At 38.4% G+C, this 20,274-nt stretch overlaps 1 protein-coding gene across 2 annotated transcripts in view; it reads right to left on the reverse strand.

Moving 5' to 3' along the window:
- Positions 1 to 20,274, reverse strand: part of khdrbs2 (KH domain containing, RNA binding, signal transduction associated 2) — a 65,802-nt gene that overhangs the window by 37,620 nt on the left and 7,908 nt on the right. For both annotated transcript variants that reach the window (XR_011917022.1, XM_072391136.1), the window contains exons 2-3: positions 14,766 to 14,893; positions 3,669 to 3,785 (exon numbers count right to left, since the gene is read on the reverse strand). Coding sequence is in view for 1 of the 2 variants with exons in the window: in XM_072391136.1 (XP_072247237.1) it covers positions 3,669 to 3,785; positions 14,766 to 14,893 (245 nt within the window). In the remaining variant the exon portion in view is untranslated. The remainder of the gene's footprint in view (positions 1 to 3,668; positions 3,786 to 14,765; positions 14,894 to 20,274) is intronic.

Here is a 20,274-nt window from a genome sequence, read left to right on the forward strand (position 1 = left end):
AAGTAAAGAGAAATTTAAGAAAAGAAAAAAAATTCTTTGTAACTTTCAGTTTGATTTGCTATTGGGGAAAAATTCTAGAGTGGGAGAGATGAAATCTTGACTTTATGTTTTAGCTCTGTTAACCAGACTAATATGTATGTACAGTGTGCAATATTGATCATATGGCAGGGGAGATGTTCTGATTTTTAAACCTAAAATACAGCCTTAAACCTGAACTGATCCACTCTCCAGAGCAAATGAAGTTGGCTGCAGAAACGTGTTGACAATGTGTTTTTGCATGTAAAGGGACTGGCTGTGTGTGTTCCACACAGCCTTGTGGCCAGCTGCCCTGACTGGCAGCATGCCTTTCTTCCATGACCTCTGGATGTCAGTCTCATCACAGATTCATTCACACTTGGTCAAACAGTACATAGAAATCAATACTACAAACAAAAAAGAACCTAAGTCAAAAACAGCATGGAGCCTTTGTTGATAAGATATCGGTGTTTGGAGTCTATTATTGTCTGAAACAGCATACATCTCACTCAGAATGGATTTCTATATTAGTGGTACTGCTATGCACTAAACAGCTCTAAAGAATTAAATTGTATGAGGTTGCAATGTAATGTGCATGTAAACTTAGGCTCTGGAATGCAGGTAAATCAAATCTTATGTTTCTGACAATGTGATCAATATATTTTTTTCCAACTTCTTTTTTTAATTAAACACACAATGAAGGTGTTAATGTAGTACATGAGTAAACTAAGTAGGTTTAGTGGCAGTCGGCCAAAATTTTAAATGAACTTGTGCAGCAGCTAGGACACATCCAAAAATGGTGATTAGTAAGGACACATCTTTGCTCTTCAGCTGCCTTCATAATTTTTATTTTTCTATATCTCACAAAAAAACAGAACTGACGTATAATTGAACTGATAAACACTTCAGTTATGAAAAACATTTTTGTTGAATGAGTTGTCCAAAAGCTGCACCACTCAGGTAATATTTCAAACTGCTTATTTCACAGGCACTTTACAATGAGGTGCTGCAAAAGATTTATAACCGCAGTATATAGGATGTGCAGTAATCTGATTCAGTAGATGTAAAGTGTTGCTATTGGCCTGCTGGTTGACCTCTATTATTCCGTTTTCAGAAACCGCTTTACTATGGGGAACAACTTGAAGCTTGAACCAACCATGCTAAAAAGACAAGTTTTGATAAATATTTGGATCCTGCAATATGGCAGACCTGCCTCTTTTCAGTTGGGGAATATCATAATGTTAGCATGGTGAAGAAAGAAAATCATATCAAAGATAAACAAAGAACATCTTTACATTTGCTGATTAACAGGATGTTTTCTCTGGTTCCACAGAAACTCATTTTCGCCATGCAAACTTGGATTACTGCAACACAGGAAGACTGTAACTGGCTTAAGGAATTAAAATCAATTTATTTTATATTTTATTAATTAATTTTGTATACAGGTTTGTATGATTAATTAATTTCACTTCAGTTTTATTTATACAGCGCCAAATTATAACAAATGTCATCTGGAGCCACTTCAATAATATACTCCAATTCAAGCCACATGGAGTTTAAGTCATTATAATCATAATGCAATGAAATCCATTTAATTAAATTCAAAATTAATCCAATTTATTATGCTGGACCACAGTGATACAGTAAAGAAAACAAAGTCGGGGCATTAAAAATAGGAATGTTTGCATACATTAACGCAACAAAATGGTGAACTAACTGTATTTATGATACAGTTACAGATATTTATGACTGGTGGCAGTGCTGCTGTGGAAGGTGCTCACCAGCCTGTAGTCTTGGATTAGAAGCAGCTCTGAATTCAGTGTCTTCCCGTGGATATTTCAGCACATGGAAGAGGACTTCTACAGGACTTCTACTCTTAAATCTCTTTAACTTTATTATTTAAACAATGGAGCAAGTTTGCTATCTGAGAGGAAATCACCTGCTCAAACACATGAAGAAAGACTGAGAGAGCAGCAAAGCTGCTGGGTCAGTTTGCTTTTTTTGTAAGCATGTCTGTGCTTTATGTTGATGTAAAGCGCTGGGATTTACGGCCTCTTTTTCCCCACTGTCCCCGTCTGTTATGAAGTTTCCATAGTTGACTCTGGCACCTCAGCTGAAACTGAGGTAATGAATGTCAGAAGGAAGTCAAACTGTGAACATCTGACAAAGTGAAACAATCTGTCATCAGCTGCTTTGGATTATATATTTTTCTATTTTGTTGCATGATCATGTGGAGTTTGTGCGTTTATGTAAAAATGTGTTTACGTCTTACATAAAACTTCCAATAAGGTTTCCACTAAAATGTAAGTAAACGGTATAAATGTGGGTGTTGGTTTTGTCATGATTATCTTAAAGTGGCCCTAAAAAGGGGCAAATGGATCAATTTAATGGATTCCACTTAAAAGTGACACGCTGCTAAAGCATTCTGCGGTAGTCAGGGTTATTTTAAAGTAAATCCAGGTCCTCAACTAGTTGTATATGTAGAATAAAGCTGTAGTAAACAATCTGTATTGGCTCCATTCATTATGAGGAGAGGAACACTGGAGCTACATTTACACGTTTGATGCTGCAGTTTAACGCCGCAACACATTTTTGGCTTCTTGGGGACAGCTGAAACAGGTTGTGAACTCAGTATTGACGCAACGGCGGGAACATTTCGTGTAATTTATTATGAGTTGTGTCTTTGACCTCTAAATTAATGCAAATCCAATATTCGCTCTTTTTTTCAGCCCTGTTTTAGATCTCTAACAGCACTTACCTGACTCTGCTGAAAGCTCTCTTGTTCACAAGCTGTTATCTGACTATGTCAATAAACGTGTTTGTCTTGCACAAGAGGTGGAGGGTTTAAAATATTGTATTTATTCATTTATTTTTGCTGCTTGCTTAAAAAAGGAACAGTGATAATGAATAGACAGCAAAGCCGGTGCTTAACAATGAGGGCGATCATTTTAAGATAGATAGCTTTGAAAAGAACTTTGAAAGGCTGCAAATTTAGCTGATAGTCTAAACTCAGGAACATTTTAATGCTTTCACATTGTGTTTAAGGTGTCTTTTCATACTCCTTTTTGTAAAAATATCAGTTAAACCCACTTTAAAGGCATCCTAAAAGCCCATGTTATCATTCTGCCCTCACCGTCTTCTTGCCGCATTGAAATGCAGCTCCAGTTTCACCAGAGAGGTGGTAAGACTGCGAGTCTTTTGTCATGTCAAGAAGTCTGAATCAGATGCTACAGTAATAATAGCAGCGTAACTCTATAGCAGTAGTCTGAGACCTGTTTTAAGAGTGAATACCAGACCCAGAAGGCTGTCTGTACAAATGCTTGGATAAGTTTGGCTCCAGGGGGACCACAAGTCAGCAGGATAAATGACTCTGGCAAAAAGATTCATTACTTCCCATTCATAATTGACTATTACTGAATATGCCATTACAGAAAACACAGAAAAACATTCCCGTTTTCGCCTACATGTGTTTGTCAAGTGGAAGCTATTAATTCTACTCTGAGTGTAATTCATCTCAGTTACCACTCAGATAGTGTTGGTTAAAATATTCCTCTGTGCTCTGGTGGAATTTCAAGCGCTTTTGTTTGTGTAAATATTTCCTTTTTTGAGAGGTTAAACAATAATATTTCAGCACAAATCAATATTTTTCTTACCTTCCCTTTATCCCTCATGGACCCTTTGCCAAGGATTGACATCTTCGCTCCCGTCTCTTCCTGTAATCTTTTCATAGAATTTCCCCTTGGTCCTAGCAGCTTTCCTACAAAGTTAAACTGTGACACGGGGGGGGGGGGGGGGGGAAGAAAAAAAGAAAGTGAAATCAAACAGCTTCTGTGCGCTTCCAAAACATTTAAGTAGAGCAAACACGCTGAAACAAGCTGAGAACAAGTGTTAATGAAGCAGTCTCTCTTTATGTGATGGATGTAAAAGGAATTCGATCCTTTTGGAGAAAAGGTTAACCATAAAAGATGTGTCTGGGCCATTAGTCATCTATTATCAATATAATCTCACATTCCGTTCACCATTCATCTTGTGGAAAAAAGCTGTAATGTAGCCTGTGATGAATCAATATCACTGTTCTCTGTACAAAGCACATTAAGTTGAATGCGCTTCTCATATGTGGTCCAGCGTGACATATGTGTCCGTCCCTCGCTTGAACTGCACCCCTGCTAGGCATGGATCTTAATGGCATTTAGGGTCATTCATGTTGGGCTGTGCAGAGGAAAGAAAAAGGGAGCATGTACTCAAACCAATAACGTTCCTGAGACAGTTCCAGAGGTCAGTGCTGAGATAAAGTCAGAAATAATGAGTTTCTTCCCAGTGGGAAATTAAGTAATACTATCCAAATGACAAACCATCAGATTCAAGCCTCAGGGCTCTGACTATCATTTCCCTCACACTGTGCACCAGCTAGTGCTCATATTGAAGGAGGTATAGTTTCTGTATTGTTGTGGGCACCATACTGCTGAGATTAGCAGTGATTAATCCAAAAAGGTGAAATTCATTAAAAAACTGTAGTTAAGTGTTTAGTTCCTGAGGAGCACAGTGAGCGCACAGTGAACAGAGGAGACCTCACTTATTATCACTTCAAACAAACATAAAGACTACCTATAACATCTCATATTTGCAACGAATGTGTTTGACTTTCAAATGTTTGCTGTTGGACGAGATCATAAAAGTCCACCCCCAACGCTGAACAGGTGGTCAGCCGCCCACCACAACACACTCTGGCCAACACTTAAATGATATTAACCTTTCCAGAATGCACCCTCTCCCACTGTGGCTGAGCAGCTAATAACTTACTGCCAGCTGTGTTTGGCTGCTGCAACTCAACTCCAATAACTGCACACTCAGCTTATTCCATGAGCATCATTAACATCACGGGTGAATGCAGCAAAGCGCCAGGGGATGCAGAGCTGAATTCCCATCCCCCATCCCCCAAAAAAGAAGAAGAAGAAGAAAAAAAAAGAAAGCATCCCTATTGTCCTTGCCTGTCCTCCGAACTGAGTGATTAAAGCACCTTTGTGGATGCCTTTCTTCACAGGAGTTGCTGTGCGCGGGACTATCCTATAGCTGGCAGGGAGCTGGAGAGCAGATGGTCGCTGCGGCTACATCAGGAACGCACTCGCTGGGCGGTAGAAGAAGAGTGGCCTGTTTTCATTAAGCTAATGAATGTCTGGAGCCTCTCTGCTATTCCACGGCGAGCAATTTGAGCTTCAGAAAGGGGTACGGTTCAGTGTTAAATGAGGTTTGAAATGATGCTATGTACCCCCTACAGTCTCAACATTGATAACTATGCAGATATCAAAAGGAAGGGCGTGGTGAATGCAGCAATTATGCACAAAGACACTTGTTTGTTTTTTTTACAGTGTGACTTGTACAAAAAAAATACATAAACTTTTTCTAACAGAGCTCTAATATCTTTCTAAAAAGTCATTTTGCAGTAAGTTCTGCGTCGACAGAGCTTAAAGCAGGAGCAGAATGTTGACCTGCACTGATGTGAATGTGCGATTCTGATAATGCAGCTGAGCAGTGCACTTCTCACAAGGATCTCCGTGTATTTTTGCGGTTGTACTTTTGAACAAGATTACATTGACACTATAAAATAAAAGAAATCTGCTCTTGTCCTAAGAAAAAAAAAAACAGAGACAAATTGAGAAACACACTGTCTGACAAAGTATAAAGCAGCACAGTGGAATGAATAGGGAGCAGGTGCAAAAAAATAGAATCAAATAAAGAAGAAACAAGCAAACGCATTTTCCCCCTGAAAATGTCATGTTCTGTTTTGTCTTGCACAACATTATTTCGGTGTGCAGCCTTTTTCATTAAGTTGCAAATGTGCAGCTCAAACTTCTCAAGCTTTGTCTGTTTACATGCATTTCTGTGAATGGATACTTGACTTATGAAACACTTTGAGCTCTGTTTACAGTTTTTTTTTTTTTCTAGCACTGACAGGTGTCTGAAGAAAGGGTTGAAAAGTTCCAGATGGAGCCATGCTAAGCCTGACAAGATGCCTCAAGCAATGTAATTTTTTAAACTATCCATCTAAGTCAAACAGTGCTGTAGGAGAACATGTCTTTGTGTTCCTAACAGCAAGTTTGTGGAGAATTATTTTTGGGTGCAGGATGTGGATTTTATCATATCAAGGTCAGATCAGATTTTTTTTTTAACCTTCTTTACAGTTTCTAAGTGGAATAGAGGTTTATTTTCCCCTCAGTTTTAATTTGATATCGAGCACGTCTGCTTCTTTCTGTGGTGACAGAAAGAAGAGTCGTGTTTATGTTTTCTGAAAAAGGTTAAGCACAAAAGAAACACACTTAAACAGGCTTTCTTTGTCGATTTCTCATCAATGCTTTTTCACTGTGGTTATTATTTGCAGCATGTGCATGCGGACTAAATCTGCTACTGAAACCTCTCATAGAATCACTATTCTTCATGATGACTTCAAAATCACGGAGTGTGTTTTCCACAAAAGGAAGCATGATCCAGCGGTGGTTTAAAAAAGGCAGCTGGTGCACATTCGATATCAGAGCTGAAACTATGGAGCAAATTACGCAAAGTAACATAATGTTGCTCCTTTCCAAAACTTGATACTGTACAGACAAAAGCTCTTCTAAGAGGGGTAATGTTGAAACATTCATAAGCACAGGGACTAATCCTTTCTAAAACATTTACCTGTAATGTCTCACAGTCTCCCTGAGCATGAAGTTATTAATATCCATATTGAATTTGTGATTGATGTTTGACCATATGTAGTTTACAATATGCATTGTGTAAAACATTATAACCCGCATTCTCTGGATGAAGATAGATGCTGGTGGTAGCATTTCATCTTCATCTCATATTGAGCCACGTCGAAAATGCTCCCGACAAAGAACTTATATCAGCGCAGCACAAAGGAAATATTTCCATACACACAAAAAATAATACTTATATTACACTTTCATCATTCTGTTTTTTCACGCTGTTAGATTCAAAGTAGGAAAAAAAAGCCATTAAAGGAGAGGCTCAATAAAAAGGCAAACATCAAAGGCAGCGCTCACAAGCACATGATATACATAATAAATACAAATCAAAGCCACCTCAGGGTGACTTAATGTGCCTAACTATTTCCATGCCCACTCAACATTAGGTCAGTTTCACAGAGGCAAGAAAATACTGACAAGACACAGTGGCAGTGAAACATAGAATAACAAAAGATCATTTGGTTGAAAATGTGATGCAGTGCACTGGTGCCAGTCGACATGTCCTGAGGCACTTATTGCCAAGTTAGTAAGCGGGGCTTGTGGGGATTTCTAGGTCCTGTCTGATAGTAGGATTAAAGCCACAGGTAGACATTTGGCTTTAATGAGAGTTGGTGGTTACTGGGCTGTGAGTGTATCAGAGGAGCATATCAGCTCCACAGACTTTGAAGAACACAGATGGGTGGCTGTTTGAGACATATGTGAAGGGGGAAGCTGTTACTATTTATCCATTTCCCGTTAATATGTAAACACTTGACAGTAAACAAGACATATATTTTGATTCATGCAAATTCTGCAGCTCACTCACCGGAGAAAAATCTTGTCATTTTACCTGATCATAAATCACATATAGGTATAATGTCAATGTTGAGCCACAAATTAGCCGTGCTTATTTACAATCATTTTCTGACAGCAGCAATTTGTAAGGAACATGCACAGTTTTGAGGGGGTTTGTGTTTTATGTCAAACAATTATTTTTTCCTGACCCAACCCAAAAGGTTTTGTGCATGTTTGTGAATCTGAGTCTTCCGACAAAGGTTCAGCGACTTAATTTACTTCTTCCCCCCTGCCTTCCAAATGCGGACTTGCAAGTGCTTGTTGAAATGCAAAATGACAACCTCTGACTCTGACGATCTGGGCTGAAATTCTATCAGGTGACAAAAAAAGTTGAGTCAAAGACGCAGCTGGCAATACCAAAATGATGCAAAGCTGCAAACGCTGCAGAGGACCATAAAACCAATCAGCACAAACTGGGTTTGCTGTCAGAGCAGCAGCCACTCAGCCTTCCTGTTGTCAGCTACTTGAGAGACAAAGCTTTACAAATCCTGTTTAAAATGCAAAAACAAAATGAGGTGTGCAGTCTCTGTCTTTGAATACTTGTGCTTCATTTTTTCACTGTTGTTGGTCACAGCCTAAACAAAGGCAATCATTCTTTCTTTCTTCACTAAAGACCATATCGACCTCGTAACTTAACATGGGCAATGGATTAGCAATTATGGTTATATCCAGCAGACCCTAAGTAACATTTGCATGAATTTGTCTGAATAATTGGTAATATGCAGGTGGAATATCAAGACAGCTAAAACAGTAGCCTGCAGAGGAAAAAAATAATAAATTGGAGCGTGAACGGAAAGAGTATAACCAAAATGCTAAGCTAAAATAAGCTAAAATGGTCCAAGCATTTGAGTCATGAGCTCTATGAGATCAATGCAAGACTGCATGATGCAGAGTCATTTATCAAATAATTTAGACAACTTTAAGAAGGATGCAATTTGATTTTCCAAACATTTTTTTTTCTATGGATCACTAGTTACAATCTGCAGGAATATTTACCAGCTATGAGAAGCTACTCCGTCTGTAATCACAATACCAAAAAAAAATAAAAAATCGAGGGAATTTTGCTACATGGTGATTTATTTTTTTAATTTTTCTTATTTTTCTAGAATGAATGCCGGATTTACTGAAACCCCAGTCAGAGATGATACTTTGTATAGAGCTTAAACAGTGTACACTGCAACTGGATGGGCTTTTAACACAAGGAGGCATGTTGTCATAGTTATATCCCATGAGCAGCTTTGTGCAGGACAAAATCACATAAACAGTGACTCAGTAGTATCCCAAAGTGGATCTAAGATGCAGTCATACAAGTGTTTAATTTTACTTCACACTCTGTACCCCCTCTAATGTATTCAGTACTTATCTAAACAAAACACCTTCCTACATGATAAGCCTTTCTTTGGGGCACTGACATCTCTGAGCAGCCAACAAGTGGACTTCTCTATGGTGGAGATACAGCTGCAGAAGCATTATTTAAAGGTTACAATAACCCAAAACTGATAAGCTCAAAATGGCACAAACCCAGAAATAATACATTCTTATTATTTGACTTTAAATATGCCTATAGAATGCTAAATTAAAGGCAACAGATATGAGTTAAATGTATTCTGATAATCAGAACATAAAGTGAATAAATAAATCAAAGAAGAAGAAGTTCACAACATTATCACATGCTGTATTAACATTTGCAAAAGAGCACTAGATTCAAACTCGAAGACATTGTCAGCATCTGAAAATCTAGTCCATGCCCCAAGGTCATTAGATGCAAATCAAACTGTCTCATTTAACAGCTGAGAATAAATTCCTGTGAAGTGACAATGGAAAATGACAAAGTGCATTATCTTAATATTTTTTTTCCTAAGTAAAGAGTCATCCCATATCATAATTTTGTGACTCTATTTATCAATTCCTTTGATGTCTAAATAATAAAAATACAATGGATTTAGCTCCTCTTTTCTTTTCAGCTGAGATCAACCCTGCTGTAATTCGATCTTTTTTTCTATTTCAACATTTATAATAGTTTAAGGATGAAAGATAGAACGACCTCATTAGCTCACTCGAAGAATGCCTCAAGGCTAAAATTTGTAATTTTGCTACTAAACAACAGTAAGCCTGATGTACACTTTACAGCCCAAAACACCCAGGTTGTCAGTAGAGCATGATGTATAGAACAGGAGGGCAACTTTTACATTGTGTATAATCCAAACTCTGCGATATGACATTATCTTAACATCTTAATCAAAGATGCAAAGATGAGCCAAAATTTTAAAAGTATTTCCACGTGACAGAAATTACATTAGTTATTTTGCAACACTGGCACATGTCAAAGTTTGGGCTATAATGTAAAATGCATAAAATAGTGACCCGCCCTTGCAAATTCACACAACCTCCACACACGCATGCACACGCAGACGCAGACGCACACGCTTGCTGGCTGCTTTCTTCCACCCACTGGATTTTCCTTATCCTTATCGAAAGCCCTGGGACGGACTTGTGCTTCTGTCCAAGGAGCCCTGCTGGACACTACAGAAATCAATTAGCTGTTTCTTCCTCGGGTCGGTGATGAGAAAGTGATTAAGCTTTGTTCTGGAAGTCTTCACTCTATCAAATTGATTTAGATTCCCTAAAAATTGCCAATTGAGTCATTTTTTTGGGCAGTAAAAGAGATTCCCATTAACTTTCTATGTCTCTGTTTCCACCCCATTTATTTTCCAACTGTTACACCTCTTGCTATTCAAAAGCCATGTCTAACTATGAGTGTTGACTTTTGCTTTTATTTCGCCGTGAAATATACTGTGTGCAAAACTAAGAATAAACAGACGGTGATTGGGAAATCTGAACATTTTATTTGCTTGTTTTATGTCTGTTAGTAGAGGTGAAGTAGCATTACACACACAAGGAAGAAGGGTCAATTTCCTCTCCCATCATGTCAAAGACAAAGGTTTTCCGCATCTTATGGTTAACTGCGTTCACTTAGTTTCCCAAGGGTGAGTTAATTTCTGATTAGATGGTTAATGAAAACCAGTGGAGCTATGAAAACCACTGAGTCGCCTAACAGAGATAAAAAATGTTTTCCATAAAAATAAAAGAGGATTGGAATAATGGCTTCATACAATGAAGTAAATCGTTACATCTCTGCAAAGTAAGCAAAGCTGCAATCCAGAGGGACAGTGCAGTTGTCAAACAACAACTTCCGTGACCTAATTGCACAGTCAGCACCCCATAAGACTGCAGTGTCACTGCCTCAAACATCTTGGTAACACTGCACTTTCTGTTAATGACAATTAGCCACATGAAGTACCTCTTTGAAGTGTATGCCCTACAAAGACAATGAGAAAAACAAAAAAGAAAGCATCACAGAGCTTGGGAATGACAACACTGATGGCGAACACATTATGCCTCACAAGAACATAATCAAGTTGCTCCCACAGGACACCGATACAGAAAAGGATAATGGCTAACATTTTTGAGAACTACTCGTTGGACTAGAAAAGAGAGATCAGTTGCTCATAAAATACATCCATTTGTGGGCCAGAATGGAGTTTTACATTAATGCTAGATTTAATGAATAAAAATCTATTCAAATTCTATTAAAAAATGAATATATTTGATTTTTAATCCAATATCTGGCCCCTCCATGTGAGAACACCAAGAACGTATTTATTTGATTTCCCCTGATAATGGAACTTTTGCATGTCTCTGTTATTTTCACATGTCTGCTACTCTGGTTCATTCTGAATGTGTACCACTGGTGGCAGAGCAAAACATGAAAATGTCACAGATTTGCTCTCTCAGCCATCTCACAGTGCTTATTCGAGCTTACAGCTGCCATCTCGCTGCATGGTAATTAAATCCAAGATAATTGAATTGTTACTTGAGGGGAGTCATCCACATGAATCCAGATTTGACAAAGTCACTGAGGAAAGATTAATGTGAAAGACCAACAGCTGAAGAAATCACTCTGTGTGGCACACTGACAGGCACATGCTGCAGGTAGATTTCACTGTGGACATTTTTAACACGACAAAGTAGGCAGAGCACAGGTGCTTTGAATAATAATGTATGCACTTATTAATCTGTTTAGAAAAGCTTTTTCTTCCCAGTCAAAGTGTCTGCTGAGAGAAAGGCCTGCTTAGTCCCGTTCTGTGATGCTACATAGTTTTATTGTCTGTACCATACGGGCACCGATGCTATCAAAACAAACCTCCGGCTCATAAATATTTCATTGCAAAGAAACTGCTACGATACCACAAAGTAAATAGCTGGAACTCACAACATTACTCAGCATGCATGCTAGTGGATACACTGCCACTAAGATCCATTTAAAATGTCTGTCTGTCTGTCTATCTATCTATCTATCTATCTATCTATCTATCTATCTATCTATCTATCTATCTATCTATCTATCTATCTATCTATCTATCTATCTATCTATCTATCTATCTATCTATCTATCTATCTATCTATCTATCTATCTATCTATCTATCTATCTATCTATCTATCTATCTATCTATCTATCTATCTATCTATCTATCTATCTATCTATCTATCTATCTATCTATCTATCTATCTATCTATCTATCTATCTATCTATCTATCTATCCATCCATCCATCCATCCATCCATCCATCCATCCATCCATCCATCAGAAAGTGACTCTGGAATAGTTGTCGTTCTATTCTATCTGTGGCCACTCATGATCCATGCAATTTCCCCCTCGGCTGACATTGTAACAGCCATGAATTACAATCATGTACATTGAACCTGAGATCACTTAAAAGCAGGAGGGCTTTTAAGTATTCTCCTCTCGCACAGAGTTCATGTTTAGGCCCAGCGACTTCGTTCATAGTTTGTTCAAACTGACAAATGTAGATTTCTTGGTCACTTTGTTGTTGTTATGGGTTTTGCATAGGAAAAACAGTTTCAGAGTGTGAAGCGTTTCAGTCAGATAACAGGTAGAGTGCAGCAGCTAAGAGGAGACGAGACAGCTCACCCTGATCTTTAAAATACGCTGTTTTTGCTTTCATTGTCTTGCTTCCACATTGAACCATCTTGGGTGCTTTTGCATTCCTCAGTCAGTTATATGTATATTTCAGATGTCACATCATTCTGTCACGTTCAACCTAAAATCACTTTCATTGTTTGAAATTCATTGTTTGTTTGCTGGTCAAGAACATTCTTATCCAAAAATCCGATTTTTCTGTTTGTTTGTTATTCTATGCGAACATATATTTAATATTTTTTCCTATGCTGTGAGTTTTTTTGGGGTTTTTTTCTGTCTGCTGAGAGCGTTCACCTGCCGCCACAGTGTGTGACATCATCACTTAAGTTGTTGCCATGCTACAAAACAACACCCCCATCCATTCACTGTGATCTCTCAAGATTTCAGCCACACGTCTCCGTTTACAAAGTTTGCCAAATGTTTTTTGTTGGAAAAAAATAACGTCCATCCCAATTTATTTAGCAAAAAAATTCATTTCCCTTAAAGAATTATTTAACTGAACTGAAATAATTTGCTGTAGGTAGTAAAACACATGCTCTACAATATTTTGCCCTAAAGTTGCTGCAGGTTGAGGTGGAGATCATTCTTTCTTACACTATTTGTTTTATACAATGTATCATATTTATATACAGATACATAGCCAATACGATGCTAAACTCTATGATCCCAAGAAACCACATGGCAAAATACCAGAACAGCTTTGATTGCAGCGGCTTGGAATCTATGAGACCTCCAATATGCCACATTGTATCTGACACCAACATATCAACAACAGGAGTTCATATTTGTTCAAACATATGCCTCAATACCCCACTGCATTCCCATGGTTAAGTACTCCTCTAACAACTTTTTGAACTGTATGTACTGATAATTAGTTTATTCTTTAACTAACAGGGCCTTTAAGTTTAGCAAAAAATAACACTTTTGGCACTGTGTTAAAGACGTCTAACAACTGTGCAGTGGCTATATCTGCTGAAGTTAGTTCCTAACCTGCTCCTAACCTCAATATAACATGAAAAGAAGACGCTAGCAGTGCTTCACTCTTGACAGTCAAGTTTAAGGTACATCAGGAAATGAAAAGGCGTGACAGAAATCTGTGTTAAAATCAATATTCGTGTTGCTTAAAACTCCTGGCAACTGCTCTTACATTCAGGTGCATTTAGTTATGCCTCAGTCTCACCGTGTAATTTTAACCTTAGGATGTTTTCATGATTTTTTTTTCTTTGTTTGCCGGTTAAGCAAACTAATACTGAATGCTCCAGATGGACTGTACTGTAAAGAAAGAAGTAAAGAAATTTGTGTATTTGAGCCCACACATACAGCTAATTAAAATGTTTTGAAAACCACACCTGCTCTTGGCAAATCGTTAGTTTAGTAATTAAAAGGCTTATGGATTTTCATTTATTCATGTACACTTTTAATGTAAGGTTTATTAAGGCATGACAGAGTTATGGTGAAAGATTAATCATCTTAATTACAAAAGTTCTGACCAATCGGCGATCGTGAAGGTTTCCAAAATAAACAGTAAGTATTTACTTACCGACTGTGTGGGCTAAAATTTGCCTAATCATTTTGATCTAGTGTACTCTTTCACTGTATTGTAAAATATGCTGTAATTACTGAACATGAAATAAAAGCATATATTTCCTGGTGCATGAATGTGTGAATGCATAAGCTGTTGAGCTTTTCTCGACTGCAGTGGATGTAAAGCCTTTAAGTTTGCCTAAAGCAGCAGTGTGTTGTTGCCCAGCAGTCTGATGGAGCAGCCTCATTAGGCTACATTTCAGACTTTGTCTGTACTGACATTGCATAACTCAGAATACCCAGCACTGTGTCACAGAGTGATTTATGATCACTGTTCTTCACAGTACCCTTGGGTGCTTTAGTCTTCTGAAAACTTTGAGTTTTGATGACTACATCAAAATAAACAGACACTGCAAGGGGGCTCTCTATAAGCCAGATTACAGCTCAGAGGGATTTTGAATTCAACGTGTTTGTGACCAGGTGCAGCCAAGCTACTGTAGAATGCCCAGACAAAAAGGTTCCGTAGACCAACTTACCACTAAATTCACTGTAATCACACAAAAAAAGCTCCTTCTTTAAATGTATCTCTCATCTCGTATACTGCCTTACAGTTTCCTTACAAAGACACGGCTGCTGTGAACCTTACCTTTGGATACTGTTGAACTGGAATGAGAACTCTTTCGGAGAGCTTGATATTTTTATTGCTGATAATATCTAGATATTTCTTCGTGTCACCATCTTTTCTCAGCTCATCACCTTCATACTTCTCAATCTCTGCAGAAAAACACAAAAGGAAAACAAATAGGACAAAATGAGCTCTGTAACTGAAATGAAAAACATTAGTCAACATCTTCTGGTCTGTTCAGAGCCGACTGTAACATGAAAGGCAAGCTGGGAAAAGTGCGCTTGGGGACACCTTAGGACATTTATACATGCTTTGTATCACACAGTACATTTTGTGAATTATTTCCTGTCACTATTATGCTCACTTCGTATACCTTACAATGTAAGATTATCCTGTTGACTCTTGATATGTCCTGTTATGTCAAGCTGCGTAATCTTATAATCCAGTAATTCCAATCAAGCAACAGCAGAAGGAGTCACACTCAGCTTGCTGTGCCTCACGCCACTACAGTCTGAACCCTCGTGGGCAGACTTCTCTGATCCCAATACACCACAGATCTTCTGCAGGGTATTATATGGCAAAGGTTATTCGGGGTGATTAGGTGTGTGGAATTTCATATGAAGCTAATTTTTGCAAATCATTGGTTTCAATCCAATGCAGCATGTCTTCTGGAAGATGCACAACTCCTGTATAAGATGTGTCCCAAGTTACTCTGTAGTAAAAAGTGAGACGAGTGTGACTTCTAGAACATATTCAAAAGGCTCTTGAAAGGAAGCTATTTCTTGTTCATATATCAAGGAACCTCCGTTGACATGCACTCATTTTCTTCTGCTGTAAATTGAAAAGACAAGTGACTTGGAAAGAAAGTTGACTATGAAGAGAAATAAGTCCTCCTAAATCACTGAATTCTCTTTGATGTCCTCAAATTCCATATAAAATGTTTTGGATGATGAATGATTTTTGAATGATCCCAGTGAATGCCAGTATTCACTCACAAAAGCTTCTAATAGCAAGTATGCCAAGTATTACTGAGTTAAGTTTTGCATTTTTAACAAATACGGTTGCTTGTTTTTGCTCTTATCTAGAAAAATCAAAGACCAAACTCCAACGGCTTAAAAAGACTTTCGGTCTCTCTGAACACTTGATAAACCTTGCAAGATTATTCAGATCATATCACGCTGTCTCTGTTTCTTGCAACAAAACATTTTTCAAAAGTGAAGCTCAGGCTAAAAGATATGCCAAAGTCTGGGACCACTGCTAAAAATCCCCTTGTGTGTTACTGTGATTAGTTTAGGCAGATGATGAACTGATTCCCAACATGCATTAGGTTAAAAGCTAAAACTTCTTTTAAATGTCTCAAGTTAGAATAGCTGAATATTTAGGTTTCACATGATTTTAAAGTGAACAAAAAAAGGAAAGGAGCACCGTGAAAAAGTTTCATGCCTTAAGGTCTTACGTCTTGATTAACTTGTTAGGGTTACTGCTTGCAATCAGGAAAAGGGCAGGTAATGCAAATTGGAAAGTTTCATAAATACTTGTTAAACCTTGTCCTAACAATCAGCAGTCACTGCCTTTTTTAAGCAGCTGCCTAGCACTTTGGAAATTAGAATAATTGATGCTCACAAAGTAGGAGAGGGCTATAAAAATGATGCCCAAGAGTTTTCAGGTGGCTGTTTCCTCAGTTTCTCAGTGTGATTAGAAAATTACAGTTCACAGGAATAGAAGAGGTCAAGTTGAGCTCTGGAAGACAAATTAAACTTTCAGAGAGAATCACTCTTAGAGCTCTTAAAGACAAATCTAAATACCTGTTCGTCAGGAAGATTCAGCAGGCTGGAGTGGTGGTGCACTATTGTACACATCAGATACACAAATGTGACTTTCATAAACTTTCTCTCATAAAGAATATAATTTCTTGTATCCTCACAAAAAAAAGTGAATTTGAAGTTCTGAATAAGCCTGATGCATTTTACTTGGTGCTAAGCCTGTAGACTCATGAAGTTATCAAATAGCTTTTTGCCTTCAAAAGTAAACTTGAAGAAAATAGGAGTGCAGAATTTCTTTGACGGAGGATCTCTGCAGCTGTAAAGGCATTGTGCTGAAGCCTGTGCTGAGCGAGTGGCACAGATAGTCTGTCACTGGTAGAGGGAAAGTTGCATCCATTTAAAATAAATACAAATTCTGCAAGTAAACATAACGTTAACTGTTTAAAATCTGAATAATGAAAAGATAATGGCTTCTGCTACAGTACGATGATCCTAAATGCACCTCGTAATCCTCTATGGTGCATCTCAAGAGGTGCTTAATTTAGGATTTTGCCACGACCTTCAAAGTCCCCCAACCTAAATATCTGAAAACCTTTGGACAGACTTATACAGCCCAGTGCATGCAGGCTCAGTAATCCCATAGAAATGTAAGAATGAGCAAAAAGCTCCACAACTTGAAATGGTTTCTCTTAGCAGGCAACAAAAAGCATTTACAAGCTGTGATCCTCGCTATAGAACTGAACATGAAGGGCACCCCAGGTCTTGTTTTGAGCCATTTCCATTTTTTTGTTAATTTGTTAGTCTTATTAGTGCAGTGTTTCTCAATTCCTCTCAATGATCAGCTCGTCATCAACCTCTGCAGTGGCCTGATAAGGAGCCATTCATTTGAATCAGGTGTGGTGGAGGAGGGAAACATTGAAAACATGCAGGGCACTGGGTCATGAGGACCGGAATTGAGCAACACTGTATTAGTGCAATGTATCGTCTTTAACTTTACGCCCTTTTTGGAAATCATCCAGAACTTAGCTTTAACAAAAACAGCAAATCTGACCAGGAGCACCGAAAGTTGGGACACATCTGCTTATTCAAAAATAATTTGTTGGTGTGTCCAAACTTTGGACTGATAAAAAGTGATTTTGCGTGTCTTCCAGTGAGGCTGAAAAAGAACTGTACTATGTAAGGCCAGTGAGGCGGGTAATGGCCAGCCTGCTACTGCTTGCCACTGGGAACAGACTGTGCCTGAAACCTCTTGTTGAAATCACAGGTAAACAGACTGGAAGACCCCTCTAACCTTTTATTCCCATCTGCCGAGCTGATTCACATCTCCTTATGTGACACTTTGCACAAAACAAGTGTCCCCAGATAGCTGGAGCTTATAAAATGTGGCCTTTTGAAAAAACTACCCTTTGCCCAGAGAAATAATCAAACACAGTCTGTAATGTGCAAACACAGCTACTCTTTGAACTAGCTTTGCTTCACAAACAGCAAAACGATACTTAATACTACCAAGTCCTAAAATCTAAATATAGCATCCACAGATGAACGGGACAAGGTGATTGAAGCTACATTAGCCGCGGGGCTCAGTAGTTCAGTTGGCATTGTTGCTGTTTGTTTTCATCGGAAATGGGATGGCATTAAATATGATACACTCTCCTCTGTCTGCATCATTTGATAAAGACATTACTTCATCCAACACTCTGACATTCCCATCAACTTCAGTTCTATTTAGCCGAGTGTAGGCATGTTAACACAAACACACACAGAACAAAGCGTTCAATTTAAAGCCCTCTCTGTGTATAATGCACCCTCAGAGTCACTAGAATAGCTGTCGACAGGCTGGTACTCCAGGGAAGAATGAAAGTACCACTCACTTCAACAAATGCACCAAAACAACACTGTGTTTAAGCAACAAAGCTCTCTTGAGAAGTTGTGTGATGATGCTACAGTACAGGTATAAAGTCCACGAACAAAAAGAGACATGGCAGGATAGATGAGTCGACAAAGCATTGTTTGACCATTTTCGTGCACATTTCAGATTCATACCATCAAATAGAGCTCATTAGGAGGTCATTGTGGAGCGCCAACTCCAGGTATCAACAAGACTGTGGTTCTTGAATCATCAGAGACTCCAGTAGGTCTACGTTTTTGAGATTGAATTAATTTGACTACAGTAACAATGTTTAATTTGGCCACAATATCTGTTTTTTGTTTTGTTTTTTTTTAGATACAGAACACAATTTATTCTGTTAGCGAACTCATCAGTTGACAGTGTGTGAGACAGAGAGAGAGAGAGAAAAGGAGGAAAATCTTACAACGGAGAATCGCGCACACTCCTATTGCTATTATCTTTGTCAAATATGTGGAAGGAAGCAGCAGGAGCCAGGAGATCAAAGAAGTGGGAATGTGCTTTGAAGGTCACTGGTTTCAGCCCTCATGCTGGATTAAAAAAAAAAAGAAATACTCATTTGGGGAAGTGAATGAGTAAAACACTCTGTGGCCACTCTGGTGCTGTGGATCCCGTCTGTTGCATTGCCCAGACTGCGTCAGTGGAGCTGCTCAGTGGTTTAACCGAGCAGGTCCCAGATAAATGTGTGCAACTGTAGTGGAGTTAAGAGACAAGGTTTTGCTGAAAAAAGAGAATTTGCTCAGTCAGCCCGCCATGGATTAAGGTTAAATTTGCCAGCTTTGGCCTGTATGCTGTGACACAGAGCATCAAAAGAGACAGGAACTGTTTCAAGCTCATGTATCCCGGAGACTATGAGCATGGCAGGTAATGCATGTAGTATCCATTGTATCCACTGTATCCATTGTTAAATTTGCACTTATTTTTGCATCACATTCAGGCTTCAGATTTTGTAAGATTTGTCATAAATAATTACTAAGAAAAAATTGTAAGAATTCCTTCTTTAATACTGTGCTAAATGCAGTAAACTTGCATCACCTGCATATAAAAAAACAAAAAACAAAAGCATGATATTCTTGCAAAAGAAATCAATTTGCAATATAACAGGAAACACTTGTTGTCATGGACTATACTGAACTCATTATCTTTCACAGCTTGTCCTTGCTTCTTTGGGAAGCTCTTGTTTGGTTTGCTGAAAAGAAAATAGCACAAACAGAAGTCCCCTTCAGTGCTTGAGCTATTATCTTTACAAAGTCGTATATGTGTAGCTCAGCAACACAAAAAGAATAGAAATGGGAGCTACATTATTTGCTGTAGATGGGATGTTTACTGCTCGGCTGTTTATCCTCCCGTTGTAGCTTTATTGGATTCCAGTTGTTTGTTTGCCATGACGTCCATACTACTAAAGCACCCAGTTTGTTCTGCTGCTGAGCAAGAGCCGCTTTCTAAAATATGTGTGCTTGCGAGTCCGAGATGATTCTGGTGATATCACATTGTCTCTCGTGTCTCTGCTTTAGGGCTCTGTTGGTGTTGTTTTTCTGATGGGTCGACAGAGAAATGAGAACCCAGAGAAAACAGTCATACAGTGGTAAAATAAGACACCTGAATGAATCCAATCAGCACTAATTTCTTCCGACATAGGTCTGATTAATCTCCACACTGCTGCACTGTCATGCCACACAGGGATTTGATGAGATAAAACAGAGCATGAAGATGCATATCATTACACCCAGTCGAGCAAACTCAGGACTGCCTTGGACTCTGACATGCGCTTTGTGCAAACAAATATTGCACACAGTAAGCATCCTCTTTCTTACTTTTTTTTTTTTTGACTCTGTTCACCTTTTATTTTGCAAAGCTTGCT

Source organism: Leuresthes tenuis, unplaced genomic scaffold, assembly GCF_036924035.1.
Source record: "Leuresthes tenuis unplaced genomic scaffold, fLeuTen1.0.hap1 SCAF_8, whole genome shotgun sequence".
Lineage (NCBI taxonomy): Eukaryota > Metazoa > Chordata > Actinopteri > Atheriniformes > Atherinopsidae > Leuresthes > Leuresthes tenuis.